A 15,338-nucleotide genomic window follows, 5' to 3' on the forward strand; every position below is an offset into this window, starting at 1 on the left:
AGGCCTCGAGTTTCTATAGCAGACCAAAACGTCCAACTACAAGATCCTTTTTCTTAATAAATTTTATTTTGATAATTGTAAAAAGAAAAATCAGGACGAAAACTAAAGGCAACTTAAAAAGTTCAAATATATACTCCTTATATAATAGATTCATAATTTCCAGGCCCTCTGTGGGGAAGGGAGGACCAAAGGGCAAAGGGGACAATGCCAGCACACAATTCAGTCACCCAGTCAGAAGAGAAGCTGTCAAGACAAGTCAGGGGAGGCATGAAGAAAGGGAGAGAAGAGCAACAGTTCTGCCACTCAGAACTCAGTCCATCTTGAGGTTAACATAAATATAACGGATGAATTTTAGGGAAGAAAAAAAGGAAATGGTGCCCAGCATGAGAAAGAAGACATAACCGGTGAGTAAGGAGTAGCCAAAGAATTCTACTGTCTGTACTGCCCCTGACATGTTGGAGCGCCTAGCATAGTAGAAAACTGAGTAGAGGAAGATGAAGAGGCCGGTGGAGCCGACACTCAGCACAGATCGCCACCACCAGCGGTAATCCTCTCCAGACAACTGGAAGTAGGTGAGTGCAATGGAGATGCAAGCCCCCACGCTTAGCAGGATGGCGAAGACAAAGAAGAGGATGCCATACAAAGTGTACTGTTCTCGACCCCAGACTGTGGCAAAGATGTAGTACAGCTCCACAGAGATGGCACTGTGAAGAGAAGAGATGATACACAGGGTCAAAGGAATGTGCGTTGACCACACTGTGAGCCAAAATACAGCCCACACCCTCCCGTGTTGCTGGTCACTGTGGAAAGTGAGTTCACTCCATTCTCTGTCCCACATTTCCCAGCTTCATGGATATTCTTGTCTATGATAAGTTGTTCTCATTTCCCAAACATCTTCTCTGATAGATCAAAAATAAGGATCTTGTTCATTTTATTTTACTACATTATATGCCTGACACAAAGAGGTACTCGGCATATTGAATGAGTAATCAAATGAGCTTCAAGCCCCACAGGATGCCCATGAATACAAAACATAAACCAGGACCTAGTTTCTGCCTACTGCTTACAGGCATCATGTGGGGCTTAAAGCCCATTTCATTACTTTTTCAATTCATCAAGGAGGAGACCTTTACAAGTGCGATACTGCCATATCTAAACTGACTGAAGCTCATGCCTGGGGTACTACCGATCCAGGGATTATCACTGGGTTATGGTAATGGGTGAGTTGAAATCAAGAACTTCAGTGTGATGGCCATGGAATAAAGGGAGGATACCTGAAAGGCAGGAAGCCTCCAACAGTCATGTGGATGACAGTAGATTTGTACCAAGGCTGGGGCGGGATCTCCCGGGCGATGTTCTTGGTGCGACAAGGTGCATCAAAAGGGTTAGCGTTGTTCTTCCCAAAGATGCCTCCAATGACGGTGAGAGGAAATCCTACCAGCAGCCAAACCGTCAGAAGCAGCAGGATGGTGGTGGCTGGCAGAGCCTGTGTTGAACCATTAGCCCAATGCACCGAGTTCACCACACTCCACGTCAGGAAGAAAGGCACTGCAGGGATGGCCCCCAGAGGGAGGGTGAGCACTAGGAGCTACATCTCAGGGGGGCACTGACTCAGACTGGACCTAAAGGACGGGGGGGGGGGGTGAAACAGCCTGCCACACTGAAACAGCCTGCCACACTGTAACAGCCACCTGTCCTCCTGGATGTCCATGAAAGCCACTGCTTTCACCTTTACCCTTTGATCCCACTGTTCTTTGTTCCTTGTCAGTACCCTCTTCCTGACCCAGTGTCAAGGCAGTTGTTGCTACATCATGATCTGGGAGTGACACAAATCCTCTAGTGGTCTGTCTTGTGTGGCATTGGTGATTCCTAGTAAAGACATTCCTTTGGATAATCCCGTTTTCAGAAAGCCCTGCTTCAAATATAAATGTGATGGGATATAAGTCAAACACTTAAAATTAGAACAAGTAGGATTCAGAATGCAGATTACTACTGCCTTTTTTCAAACCTTGTATGTGTGTGTGTTCTTATTTTGTTTTCTCTTTTTTGTTTTGTGAGATGGAGGTCTTGCTATGTAAGTTCATGCTGGCCTTTAACTCACTGTATCTCAGGCTGGCCTCTAACTCACAGAGCAATAATCCTGTCTCAGCCTTCAGAAATGCTAGGATTACAGGTGTGCCTATCTTCAAAGCAAAAGAGGGAGTATAAAAAAATAAATTCAAAGTATTAAGTATAATAGTTGAGAATACAGGCCTTAGATTCAGACTGCCTGGGTCTGAAATACGGTTCACTACTTTGTAGAAATATAAGCTTGGGCAAGTTATTTAGCTAGGCTGAAGTTCAGTTTCCTCATCTGTGCTACGGAATGTTACCATCTATTTCACAGTTACTGTGAGGATTTAATGAGATGAAAATATGTCAGGTGCTTACTACATTGCCTAAAATGTTTTAAAACTTAAAGACTTTTAATTATTCAAAGGAAATCTTACTCTTTTTTCTTTCCATCCTTTTTCTCCCTTCTTTACATTTCTCTTTTATGGCCTATATTCCTACTCTTAAAGCCTCACTCTAGGGCCAGGGATTTAGCTCAGTGGTTCTGTCGCCTTCCTCGAAAGTGCAAGATCCCGAGTTCAATCCCCACTACCAAAAAGACAATAAAAAAAAAAAAAAAAAAGCTTCACTCCAATTCTATTCCAGCTTCCATGATGTTGTTCTAGGTTTTTTTTTTTTCTTGGTACTGGGGATTGAACTCCAGTCCTTGCACTTTTGAGGCAGGCGGCAGAATCACTGGGCTAAATCTCAGGCCCTAGGTTTTTTTTTTTGAGACAGGGTCTTGCTGTGTAGTCTAGGCTGGCCTTGAACTCACTATATAGCCCAGGCTGGCCTTAAACTCTTGGTGATCCGCCTGCCTCAGCCTCCAAAATGCTGGGATTACAGGTATGCACCACCACACCTGGCATGTGATCTTAGTTCTTAAGTCCAAGCAGATTCAAGGGAAAGGGGAAGTCCTCACCAGAGAACAGACTGGTAGTGAGAATGATGTTCCACACCCAACGCTCGCCTCCAATCTGCCGGTAGAAATGGCTGGACACGTAGCCAGAGATGCAGCAAGTCAGGGCATACAACAAGATGGCTGCTGAATTAATGGCTCCATGGCGGTGCACATTGAACATGCCCAGCAGTGCCATGACAATGATGCCTACAAGGTGGTAGTAGAAAGCCTGTTAGGTCTCATCTGTCCCTCTGCAATTTCAGAAGAATCAGCCCTCCCTTTTCCCTGACCCAGGGGCTCCAGCAAAACAACCTAGCCCAAATCTGTTGTCCGAAAAATCTACAATAGAAAACACATCCTCACTAAAGCCACTTTAACCCCTAGGTCTACCCCTCACCTTGGATAGGAGATCCACAGACCTTATCTTTTCTTCTTTTTCTCTTTTCTTTTGTAGTACTGGAGCAGGAACCTAGGGCCTTAGCCTATGCTATATCCTCAGTCCTTTACTGTTTATTTTAGTTTTTTGAGACAGAGTCACACCATTTGTTCAAACTGGGCTTGAACTTACTTTATAGCCTGGGTTGGCTTCGAACTCATGGTAATCCTCCTACCTCAGCCTCCTAAGTGCTGAGATTACAGGCATGTGCCACTGTACCTGGCTTTCCCAACCCTTTAAAAATAAATTTAAAAAATTTTTTTTGAGATAGGGTCTAAGTCACTAAATTTCCCAGGCTGGGCTCAAACATGTGATCCTCTCCTCAGGGCTTGAGGACTGGGATTACAGACATGTATCACCAAACTTGGCAGCACAAAGCTTTTCTAACAAGCTACCTACCCCTTGAAAGAAATCCCCAATTAATTCTTATCACCTCACCAGTGCCAAGGGCCAGGAACTGGGAACCTACGCCAAGCACAGCACACAGCAGACCACGGTATGGAGGGAAGCGGAAGACATCTGTATGGATAATTTTCCAGCCATTGTCACCCTGGTCAAAGTCATCACCAGAACCTCCAGAGCTAGTCTCCTCATCTAGGTTGTACCGAGCCAGGTCATTCCGAAGTACACGCATTAGAATGACAGCCACAAAACCCACCAGTAAAAACACAAGCACCATGGAGTTGATAATGGACAACCAGTGGATTTCCAATGTTCGAGGAAAGAAACCACCATCATCACCACGGCGCCTGTCATTCCGATGTTCTACTGAAGTCTCAGACCAGCGCACACTATAAGTGTGGGTGAGGCCTAGGAGCTCATCAGATCGTAACCCGTCCAAGCTGTGGGGCTTGACGTCCCGTACTGAAACATTGGCAAATATTATTCGATCTCCATGGAATTCTAGGTGGAAGTCCAAATGAGTCCAGAGTCCTATCTTGTGGCTGTGTGGCAGGAAGCCACTCTCCTCCATGTAACCCACAAAACCACGGATTGGCAAGTCGTCCACCACAAATTCAAAGTAATACAGTTCCTCAATTGCCTGGCGAAGCTGCTCCACCTGTAAGAACAAGTCAGGAGTCAGTCATACAAGCCCTGAGAGTGGGGAATCTCAACCTTAGCACTAGTGATATTTTGGGCTGGACAATTCTTTATTGTATAGGGGCACTGACTGTCTATGCACTGTAGGATGTAGCATCCCTGGCTTCTACCCACTACATGCCAGTAGTATCCCTGAGGTGCAACAATCAAAAATGTCTCCAGATATTGCTAAATGTCCTTTGGGGTACAAAACTGTCCCTTGTTTAGCAATGGATTAGATCCTAGTACAGCAGGATTCCCCATAAAAGAGCAAGTATGATTGTGACAGTAGAAAAAGGAGAGCCAAATGTAAGAAAGACTGGAAATAGACTAAGTGCCAGGATTTATTAAAGAAAAAAATGAAGACAGGGCAGGTTAGGTAGAGACAACTGAGATAACGCTAAGAGATAGAAGGAAAGAGAACTATGCAGGAGTGATAGCTGGGACCTTACTGCCAACAGAGAAGCTTGGAGCACCCTTAGCTCCAATGATAGTCAGCTTGTGCAATTCGTTATGTAAATCTTAAAGCCACTTCTGAGCAAGTATGTTTCTTAGTCAATTGAATTAGGATAATAATATCATCTGCCTTGTCTGCCACATGGAATTGTATTTGGAATGAAGTCAGATGATAAAGGTACCTTGAAGCATAAATGCAAGGCATTCTTAGTCCCTGGGAAGAAGGGATAAGTGACAACCAAAATGGAGAGGCTAACCTGTGCAGAACTGAGCTGCATGTGGCACAGAACTCTCTTTTCCACGTTCTCCCGAAAGCGGATCTTGTACAAAGACTCGGCCATTCGGTCCCCATCCAACACTTCACCCAGGCTAAGGCTTTTGTGACGAATCTTCTCAGGGCAACACACTGGAAGCTGATAGTAGTGGTAAGTTTCCTGAGGGTTATGATAGGGTCCCACTTTGTTGACATATAGAACGACAGGGTCACCGGCCTTGTAGTGTGTCACACCTTGCACCCCTGGCCCATGGTCTATGCCCAGCAGCAGTATCACGATAGGCAACCACTGGCAGCTCCAACTTCGAGGGTGCCTTAGGACTGTCATCCTTGAGGCAGAAGAACCTGTTTGGGGGAATCCTGCAGTTACAGAAACTGGGGATCAACTCATGATTCGCGGGTCAGGACACTCTTTGGCCTCCCATCCCCCACACCTGCCACATCTTTCTACCCCCCAAAGGCCCGGTTTCGCCTCTGCTCTGTAGTCCTCCCCGAACCTGAGCTCGCTCTTCCCGTTGCCCGCCCACCCCAGGCCTCAATTAAGCGCGCTTGTTTCCATGGCAACGCCGTGCGGCCTAGCGGCTCCGGCCCCTTCCCGCCACAGCTCTGGGGTCCTCACCCCGAGGGAAGGGCTGGCCAAGGCAGCGCCAGTAGCCTCTGCGGCCCCGTAGCTGGCCCTGGGCTCCTGCCGGGGTCTCCCCCAGACCAGCGCGGTGCAGCGGAATTGGAGGGGCCCTGTCGACCGACCTCCACGGGGCTGTCCGTAGCTGCGCCTGACTGCGGTGGCTATGGCCACACCACGCTGGACATCCCCCTCGGCTCAGTCCGGTACTTTCCAATAACCTTTCTATAGCCAGAGGCCCAGCCAAGCTCCAGGAGCCCTACGAGGCTCAGCGCGCCTGCCCCTCACTGGGGGGCCTCCTGGCGATTGGCAAAGCAGCCCAGGACAAGTCAGTCTTACCACTTCCGCCCTCACCGGCGGGGACCTCAACCCGGCGGAAGCTTTTTTTCTTGGAACTTTGGAAGCTTTTGACGTGTTGGCCACCCTAAGGCTTCGCGGGCAGCTTTCCACAGAGGAGCTCGCTTGAGGTCTGGCTCCGAGGCTGCAGACGACCTTTCTGGATAAATGTCGCCACCTGGCCACACGCTGGTCCGCAGGAAGACGCGGGTCTGGCGACCCCAAGCCGGCCCTGCCGCCTCCTGCTAGAGCGGGCGGAGGGCTGACAGTGGTGTCTGCCGCGCTTGCCCAGCGACTATCAGGGGAGACAGCACTGGCGGTGGCCCGCGCGCCCAGTGGACGCCCCGAAGCGTGTGTCGCTGAACCAATAGAACTTGCTCCCGGCTGCTGAGGTGAACCCTGAAAGGTGTATCGTGTCCCTATGCGGGGCACGGGTGAGGCTTTATGAGTCGTTCTTGTGAAAGGTTTTATGGCCTCAGTCTCACAATCCTCCCACCTGTCACGAATAGACTCTCATGGAAAGAGCAAATACAGAAACAAAAAAGTCTTTCTTTACCAGGAGTGGTAGTCCACGCCTATATAATCCCAGCTTCGAGGGAGGCTGAGGCAGGAGAACTGCAGGTTAGATGCCCTTCTGGGCAATTTGGCGAGACCTTGTCACGAAATAAAAAGGCGTAGGGATTTAGTTTAGTGCTAGGGCATTTGCCTAGCTAGCACGAGGCCATGGGTTCAAACTCTAGTACCGGGAGAGTGGTGGGGAGGGACTCTTCCTGAAGTTCCACCGGGGCCGTACCTGGCTTTTCAGGGAACGTTCAGAGCCGGGCAGTAAGCAGTTAGTAAAGGGTTAGGTACAGAGGCAGGAAGAGATAGTGTCTGACCTTTCACTTTGTAAGTTGGTTGGCTTGACAGTTATTGTTAACTGGAGGCGAAGAATCTTACCTTACTTTCCTTTTTTTCCTGTGCGTTTGTTCTAAGGTATCTCTGCGGATGTGGTTGGTGTTGTGTTAATTTTGTATTGCAGATTATTTTGAAAAAGTTTACTCTTGTCTCTCTCTTTTTTTTTTAACGGTGCCAAAAGTTTTTTGAAAAGTGAGGAGTGAAGGGGTATGGGAGAAACCAGCTCTCCAGAATGAACCTGGTCAGAACAAGAGAAAAAGATAAAAGCAAAAATAAAAGTACACACTGCATCTGGGAAATGCAGCTTGGGCTACCACGGGAAGTCATGACAGTTATCTCAAGTTATTTTAAACTGGATCTGCCCTGAAGGAAGCTCTCTCTGGAAATCAGACCTCCCAACAGTGACTTCCAGTTCCTGCAAGCAACATGTAAGGAAGCTGATTTGAGGTTCTCCCAGGGAAAAGATTTGTAGAAAATCACAAGTGATTTCTGGCTTGAAAAATACTTCATTTACCTACTTCTATGATTATGGCTCTTTCTCATTTAGTCATTCTCTCCATAAACAGGTGAGCTTCCAAGAAGTAAGGGTTGAGTTTTTTCACAGTGATTTTTTCCCCCTTTCCTTTCTTCTTGCTGCTCTTTTTTCTTTGCCTTTTTTTTTGAGGTGGAGATGAGGCTGTGTTGCCAAGTCTGGCCTGGGACTGCAGCTCAAACCATCCTCTTGCCCCAGCCTCCTGAATACTTGGGACTACAGTATGAGCTACTACAGTAGGCCCAACAATCAATGATTTTTATAGTTAGAAAAGTAATATTGTATTTCCTACAATACTTAACTGACAACGTCCTGGTTTCTAAAGCCAGAAATCAGGACCTCTTAACACTTCACTTTCAAATACTGGTATCAACAAGCTACCTCCATTATTTCCTGTCTTCCAGTATTTGTCCTCTGACATTTCCTTGGCAAGGGCCCCATCCTCTCACCTTGATTACTATGGCAGCCATCTTGCTGGACACCTGGTCACTGTCCACTTGGATCATTTTTCACACTGCTATTGCAAGGATATTTTAAAGTCACAATCTTGCCAGGCATAGTGGCACATACCTGAATCCCAGCACTCAAGGGACTGAGGCAAGAGGATTGCCACAAAGTCTGAGGCCATCCTGAACTACAGTACATAGTGGACAGCCTCAACTACATACAGTAGCAACACCCTGTTTCAGAAAAACCAATAAAACCACAATCTCAAGGAAAAGGACGCTAAACATCTATATATGTGCATGTGTATATGTATATTTTTGTTTGTTTTAACAAGGTCTATATTGATACACAGCAAAATTTGCCTGAAAGTATATGGAAAAAGTAAAATAAGGCTTACATATAAGGCTTTCAGATCTACATCCTAATTATTTCTCCAGATATATTCCCTGTCTAGAATCTTTTTTATTTTATTTATTTATTTATTCTGGTACCGAGGCTCAAACTCAGGACCTTGTGCTCTATCTAGAATCTTTTTTATGTAGTTCAAGCTGGCCTCAAACTCGAAGCAATCCTCCTACCTCAGCCTTCTGAGTGCTGAGATTACAGGCCTGTGCCACCATCCCCAACTGTTTTTTACTTTTGTGTTTTGAAACAGTCCTGCTATGTAGGTCAGGTTGGCCTTAAACTTACTGTGTAGCGCAAGCTGGCTTGGAACTTACAGCAGTCCTCCTGTCTCAGGCTCCCAAGTGCTGGGATCACAGGTGTGCACCAACACACCTAATCCTCTCTGGAATCCTATGCTGCATTCCAATTGAAATCGTGGAAGTTGTGTTCTCTTAAGCCTGGAAGCCTCATGTTATTATTCTGCCTAGATTACCAGATCTACCACTGCCTATGTAACTGCCTGGAACTTTTTTTGAACACTGAAAATGAAAAATTCTTTATCAAGCCTTCTGTAACATCTTCCAGTTTTGTCTATGGTACTTAATATTACTCTACTGTAATTTTATGTGTCTTTATCCTTTGCTAATTGTTAACTCTTCACAAGGTGTCTAATTTATCTTTGTATCTTCAGGATCTAATAATGTTTTCTATATACTAGACAGCTTAAAATACATATTCCTTGCATGAACTGGTTTACCCCAATACATAATGAGAGACTAGAGCTGTCACCAGTCTACCTTAGATATAAGGGCAGGTTTTTGGGAGCAAAAGATTGGCAGAACTGGGTGGCCTCCTTGCTGCACAACTGCTCATCTTCTTACATTGGAAAAGTGGACTAGTGAGTTCAAGGCCAGCCTGAACTACGTAGTGAGGCCCCGTCTCAAAAAAAAGAGAGGGGCCAGGGATGTAGCTCAGTGGTGCCGCACCTGCCCAGCAAGGGCAAGGTCCTGAGTTTGATCCCTGGTACCAAAAACAAAACAAAACAAAACAAAAAACCATCAAGTCCCTTCTAAAAAAAAAGGGGGAAATGTAGAGCTGACTTCCAAAAGAACTTCAAAATTTTCCTGCCAGCAGGGTCAGACTGTCAAGTGGGAATTGATTACTAGCCTATGGGATTATCTGTTCTTGGAGTTTTTGTTCTGTTTTTGGAAACAACCTCACTGTATATCCCAGGCCGGTCCTGAACTAGAAATCCTTTTGCTGTAACCCGAGTGCTGGGATTACAAACATGTACCATCATTCCTAGCATCACCCCACCATCTTAAATCCAAAGAACCCTCTGTGACCATAACCTCCTACCTTTCTCTTCTTTCCATCAAATTTGTTCTTCCATTTCACACTGCGCCCTTAGCCTTGCTTGAACTTCTTACCTGTACAGTTTGGATTCCACGATTTATCCTTTTAGCCACATGCTCACATGTTCTTTCCCTTTTCTTCCATTGTTCCATGGCACTGCCGTGAAAATTCTAGTCTTGGGTTAGGTCATCCATGAGTATTTAAGCACCTATACTCAAGATGCTATGAAAATCTCAACACTGTATGTCTCTGTAAGTTGTGTTTTCTTTTCCAACCTCGCTTGGCCCAGTGATTCTGCTCATTTTCCAAACCCAGCTCCTTTCCATTCCCTACATCCCATTCTTGTCAAACCTGACTTCAACTCACTCTTCTCATTACTGATTTCCCTGCATAAGCCTAGTAGGGATGTAAGGAAGAAAACCAATAATGGACACTGTGTTAGGTGCTGTGACAAAGAAAGTATCGGGGCTGTGGGAGAACCCAGAAGAGAGGAACACCTTTGGCTTGATCAGTAAAGGCTTCTTTAAAACAGCTCCACAGCTAAGTTCTCAAGGAGCAGTAGGAGTTTGCCAGGAGAACAAAGATGAAAAAGCAATTCTGTTTGGATGACGCATTATATATGGTTAAATGATAAAATTGGAGGGATAGACAGGGTCATTTTAAAGCCAAATGTGAATGTGATTTGATCCTGAGGAAATTGGGAAGACAGTGAGTTGTTTCCAGTGAGAATAAGCTTAGTTTTATGTCTTGGACTTCAGGATGAGAAGACCAGACAGGACAACTAGCTGGGCACAGTGACACACCTGTAGTGCACGTACTCAGGAGGTTGAGGCAGGAGGATCACCATGAGTTTCAGGCCAGCCTGAACTACATAGTGAGAACCTGTGTCTCAAAAACACAACTAGAGTAGAAATTCTAAAAGGGGTAAGGCTAAGAGCAAAAATGAGAAGTTCAATTGACATGGTGAGTTTGAAGTGGCTTGGAAAGATATGTCCATGTAATGTAAGCACAAGAACACTGCATCTTGCAAGCACAGGGAACTGAGTTTGATCCCCAATACCAAAAAAAAAAAAAAAAAAAAAAAGAAACAAGAACACTGCATCTTGAACTCCAGAGGTATATCTACAGTAGAGATGAGATTAGGAGCAGTAAGCATAACTGTAGTAAGTGAAGGCTAGTGAGTGGATGAAATCCTTAAGGAAAAATGTAAGAGTCAAATCACTGCTAAAACCCTTGGAATATGATTAAAATGTAGAAGGAGAAGGTGGGGATATAGCTTGGTGGTACAGTGCTTTCCTAACCTACGCAAGGACTTGGTTCAATCCCAAGGAACACTTAAAAAAAAAAAAGGAAATAGAGAAAGATACAACTCCATTGTAACCAGAGGGCTGACGAAAACTAGAAAATTCAGGGACATGGAAAGTCAGTGCATCTCAAAGTTAAATTGCTAGAGTATGCTCTTAATACCTTCAATTTTCTGTAATACACAGTCTTAATTACTTTTTCATTGTGGAGACAAAATATCCAACACCCACAAGTTAAAGGAGAAAAGATTTATTATAACTCACGGCTTGTAGAGTTTCAGTTGACGAGTTCCAAGGCAGGGTGGCATGGCAGAAGAGACACAGTCCATGGAAGGTAGGCAGGAAGCAGCAAGCCTTGCTTTTTCTTTTATCCAATCCAGGTTATAAGCTTTTGGGTTGAGTCACCCACACCCAGGGTGGGCCATCTCATTATCTATACCCAGAACCAGCACCATACATGCTTAGTCCCAATATCACAGCCTAGATCCAGCCACCTCTGAAAAGCTCCACCTATGAGCACATGAGGTTTTGGAATGACTACAGATACAAGATATACATACACTCTGGTGTTTTTCATGGTGGACTGTAAAGTCTGGAATCATAGATACCTTAACCTTACTGTTCAATATATCCTAGTATTCAGCCTACTATACAGACATAGAAAGTGCTGAGTCAACATAAATAAAGAGGGAACATCCATGGTGGCATCTCACCAACTTGCAGAACATTCTGGGAATGAATATTTTCCAAACTGCATTTCATTTTCAAACTATGTGACCGTTGATAGATGGGAGAGGGATTGTGATGTGTATAGAATTTGAGACCTCGGGGAGTTCCATATCCAAGGGGAAGAAGTAAAAACAGCCAGTGGAGACAAAAGAACTGCTTCTCTTATTTGCCCCTTCAAGCTCTTAGTGGAGGGCTGAGCCCAGCATCCCAGACTTGTGTGACTATATAGGCAAGCATCTGGAAACTACCTTCACTTTGGTACCCTAGCTTTTTGTGGCCCAAGGCACTGCCTCACAGGACACAGAGGCTTCTAAGCGGCAGAGCACCCTTCTCTTAGCAAGCCTAACACTGTGGGGAAGGGAGACAGCATGGAGGCAGTACCAAACACATCATATGGCTCTGTCTTGGAGGAGTACAATTATAATGTGGGCAAGGTCATTGGCACTGGCTCCTATGGGACCGTGTATGAGGCTTACCACATAAAGGAGAGGGTCATGGTAGCTATCAAGATCATCTCTAAGAAGAAGGCCTCAGACAACTACCTTAACAAGTTCCTGCCTCGTGAGTTACAGGTCAGTAGCAAGGATAAGGGGGAAGTGGACTTTGTACTCAGCTACTTGAGGTTTTCCAGAATGGGTCTGGCGAGGCCTAGATGAGCCAAAGCCTCAAACCAGAACCAAGCATCTCACTAGACAGATGGGAAACTTCCTTAAGATATTTTCAAACTGTTTCCCACACACACACACTCACCTCCTGCCCCGTGGAAGTGTAAACAGGGTTTGCCCACAAGCCTCCTGCCCTTGGAAGTGGAGGGGCTGATTCTGTTCCAAAGCTGTAAGAAAGAAGACCTACTACAGTGGGAAGACACTGGAGGGTAGGAGTACAGCCAGGGTTCTCCTTTCCCAGGTTTGATGGTTGCCTCTTCTGGGGTCAGGTAATGAAAGTCTTGCGGCACAAGTACCTCATCAGCTTCTATCAGGCCACTGAGACCACATCTCGAGTGTACATCATTTTGGAGCTGGCTCAGGGTGGTGACATCCTTGAATGGATCCAGTGCTATGGGGCCTGCTCTGAGGCCCTTGCTGGCAAGTGGTTCTCACAGATAACCCTGGGCATCGCCTACCTGCACAGCAAGGGCATCGTGCACCGGTGAGGGCATGACCACCTGAACTGGGAATCTTGGGCTCTCCAGGGGGTTTTATACACACTATTTTCTGCCCTTTTTTCATCTCTTGATCTCCCTGCTCAATACGGAGGCTCATTTATCCACTTTAGTTCAATCATCTAATACAGGACATTTCTAAATACATACTGTGTGCAAAGAACTATTAATGCCCCTCCAAGTAACAATCACTCTCCCCTTTTGCTCTGTGGCTCCTTCTTTACTGCCCTTTGCTCTCATAATGGCATATCCCTGCCACTTTGCCTGTCTTCATCCATCTCTAGCCTCTTGACTCCTGGCGCCTCAGCTCCAAATATAATAAACCTTATCCTCAATCTGACCACTAATCTTTTTGCTACTGGCAGGAACTTAAAGTTGGAAAACCTGTTGCTGGATAAGCAGGAGAACGTGAAGATTTCAGACTTTGGCTTTGCCAAGATGGTGTCTCCTAACCAGACTGGCCATAAAAGCTCCTCTTACCACTGTGCGAGCATTGTTTCCCATCTCAGCCAGACCTACTGTGGCAGCTTTGCTTATTCCTGTCCGGAGGTCTTGAGAGGCTTGCCCTACAACCCTTTCCTGTCTGACACCTGGAGCATGGGCGTCATCCTCTACACTCTAGTGGTTGCTCGTCTGCCTTTTGATGACACCAATCTCAAGAAGCTGCTGAGAGGGACTCGGAAGGAGGTCACTTTCCCACCTAATCATACCATCTCCCACGAATGCAAGGTGCTGGCTCCCCCTGGAGGGCTGAGGCTTTAGGGATGATCTATAGAGGGGACGGAATATTAAACCTAGGCATCCAGAACACTGGGGAAGGCTCCTCCCACAACCATGCCATCTCGTACTCTAGCCCTTTTCATGTTGTAGTGGGGAGGACTTACAGGGTCAGACATTGACCTCCATGTCTTAGACACACTTGATAAACATGTTTCAGCTTCTGTCCCTTTAGGCCAGAAGGGGTTTAGGCAAGGGATTGCCCCCATGGGCTGGTCTCCTCTTGCAGGGAATGTCTGGCTCTCCCCACAGCATAAAACCAGGGCCAAACCCCTTTCACCAGAGTGGTGTCCAGGCTGGCCTGCTTCATGTTTAGGCCCAGCTGCTCAGTGCCTGTGTGGCACGGTGAGGGCAAACTCAGTCAAGACCTCATTCTCCTCTGTCCTAGAACCTGATCCTCCAGATGCTATGCCAAGCTGCCAAGCGTGCCACCATCCTGGACATCATCAAGGACCCCTGGGTGGTCAAGTTCCAGCCTGAGCCAACCACCTATGAGATCAAGCTGCTTGAGGCCACGTACCAGGCTCCCAACACCACTAATTCTCAGCAGCCCTTGGAATGACCTGAAAATGGTTAAGGCAGGGGGCTGACAGGAGCAAAGCAGGAAGGTCAGGGTTGACAAATCTTTTATACTAAAAATAAATCCAATTCTGATGTACTTTCATCAGCTAGGGTCAAAGATGCTCTTTGCCAAAGGGAATCTTGGTGGGAACACTGCTGCGGGTCAGAGATGGATTTCTGCTCAGAGCCTGTGACCAGTAATCTTGACATCTGTTCAGCAAAGTTTGTAGTTCACAGTCCATCTTGTGGGGTAAGGGAAGCTCAATTAAAACCTCATTTTGAATTTTGAAAGTTTTGTTATTTTAGGTATGTGCATTCTCATTATTTTTGTCTTTTGTTCTCTAATGTTCAAACACCCTAGCTGTTTCATTTTGATTATGGCTCTATTTGTCTATAGTTCAAAGTGATAGCATCAGTTGCTCTTTCACAAATGACAAATAGGTTATATTCAGTACCTTGGTTCCTTCTCCCACCTCTAACATCACTGTAACTTGTATGGACACAATACCAGAGAGTCCAAGCACCACACACGGCAGCTCCCAGACAGAGTGCTAACCAAGAATCCAGTGGTGAGTGCTATTGAGTGTGTGTTCAGATAAAGCAAAGCTACTTCCCTGGCCACTCCTGTGTTCTCACTCTCTCTTCTCAAACATGTACTTTGCAAAAGCAAAAAGGGCAGTAAATCATGGGGCTGTCTTGACAGAGGCAGGACCAAAGGAAAGCAGTGAAGAAGACTCAGAGATGGCTCCACAGATAAGTAATGATGGCAGTTTCCTCAACTTTAGTGACAGGCAACTCTAGCACAAACCAACTTGAAAGATGAAACAGTGTCTCCTCTGAACACATCCTCAAGCACTGCAAAAACATGGTGTTTTGTTTGATTTTCCAGCCCCCCTTCATTACTCTCATTATTCACTGCTTAAAAAGAGGCTCAGAAGGCTGGGGATTTAGCTCAGTGGTTTCACCACCTGCTTCACAAGCACAAGGACCCGA

General features: G+C 45.9%; 2 protein-coding genes across 8 annotated transcripts; one reads left to right on the forward strand and one right to left on the reverse strand.

The window, feature by feature from the left end:
- Positions 1 to 44: 44 nt before the first annotated feature.
- Positions 45 to 6,385, reverse strand: Tm9sf1 (transmembrane 9 superfamily member 1). 5 transcript variants are annotated; one of them, XM_004864105.4, is made up of 6 exons: positions 6,200 to 6,385; positions 5,222 to 5,583; positions 3,867 to 4,488; positions 3,014 to 3,199; positions 1,275 to 1,548; positions 45 to 704 (listed from the first exon to the last, which is right to left on the reverse strand). In XM_004864105.4, exons 2-6 carry the CDS (start codon positions 5,564 to 5,566, stop codon positions 311 to 313), a joined length of 1,821 nt encoding a protein of 606 aa, XP_004864162.1. In that variant the 5' UTR covers positions 5,567 to 5,583; positions 6,200 to 6,385; the 3' UTR covers positions 45 to 310. The 5 variants fall into 5 exon arrangements, with proteins under 5 accessions (XP_004864162.1, XP_021099506.1, XP_004864166.1 ...); XM_021243847.2 differs by having other exon boundaries at positions 5,222 to 5,598; positions 6,200 to 6,359; XM_004864109.4 differs by lacking the exon at positions 6,200 to 6,385 and adding an exon at positions 5,858 to 6,163.
- A 981-nt stretch (positions 6,386 to 7,366) lies between these two features.
- On the forward strand, positions 7,367 to 14,636 carry Tssk4 (testis specific serine kinase 4). 3 transcript variants are annotated; one of them, XM_021243853.2, is made up of 4 exons: positions 7,367 to 7,521; positions 12,752 to 12,994; positions 13,373 to 13,736; positions 14,173 to 14,636. In XM_021243853.2, coding segments are annotated over exons 1-4 (783 nt in total). In that variant the 5' UTR covers positions 7,367 to 7,519; the 3' UTR covers positions 14,347 to 14,636. The 3 variants fall into 3 exon arrangements, with proteins under 3 accessions (XP_021099512.2, XP_087053349.1, XP_087053348.1); XM_087197223.1 differs by lacking the exon at positions 7,367 to 7,521 and adding an exon at positions 7,568 to 7,659 and having other exon boundaries at positions 12,780 to 12,994; XM_087197222.1 differs by lacking the exon at positions 7,367 to 7,521 and adding an exon at positions 10,960 to 12,417 and having other exon boundaries at positions 12,780 to 12,994.
- The last annotated feature ends 702 nt before the right edge of the window (positions 14,637 to 15,338 follow it).

This window comes from Heterocephalus glaber, unplaced genomic scaffold (assembly GCF_053883595.1).
Source record: "Heterocephalus glaber isolate CG9 unplaced genomic scaffold, H.glaber_assembly_v1.0 deba00001662, whole genome shotgun sequence".
Classification (NCBI taxonomy): domain Eukaryota; kingdom Metazoa; phylum Chordata; class Mammalia; order Rodentia; family Bathyergidae; genus Heterocephalus; species Heterocephalus glaber.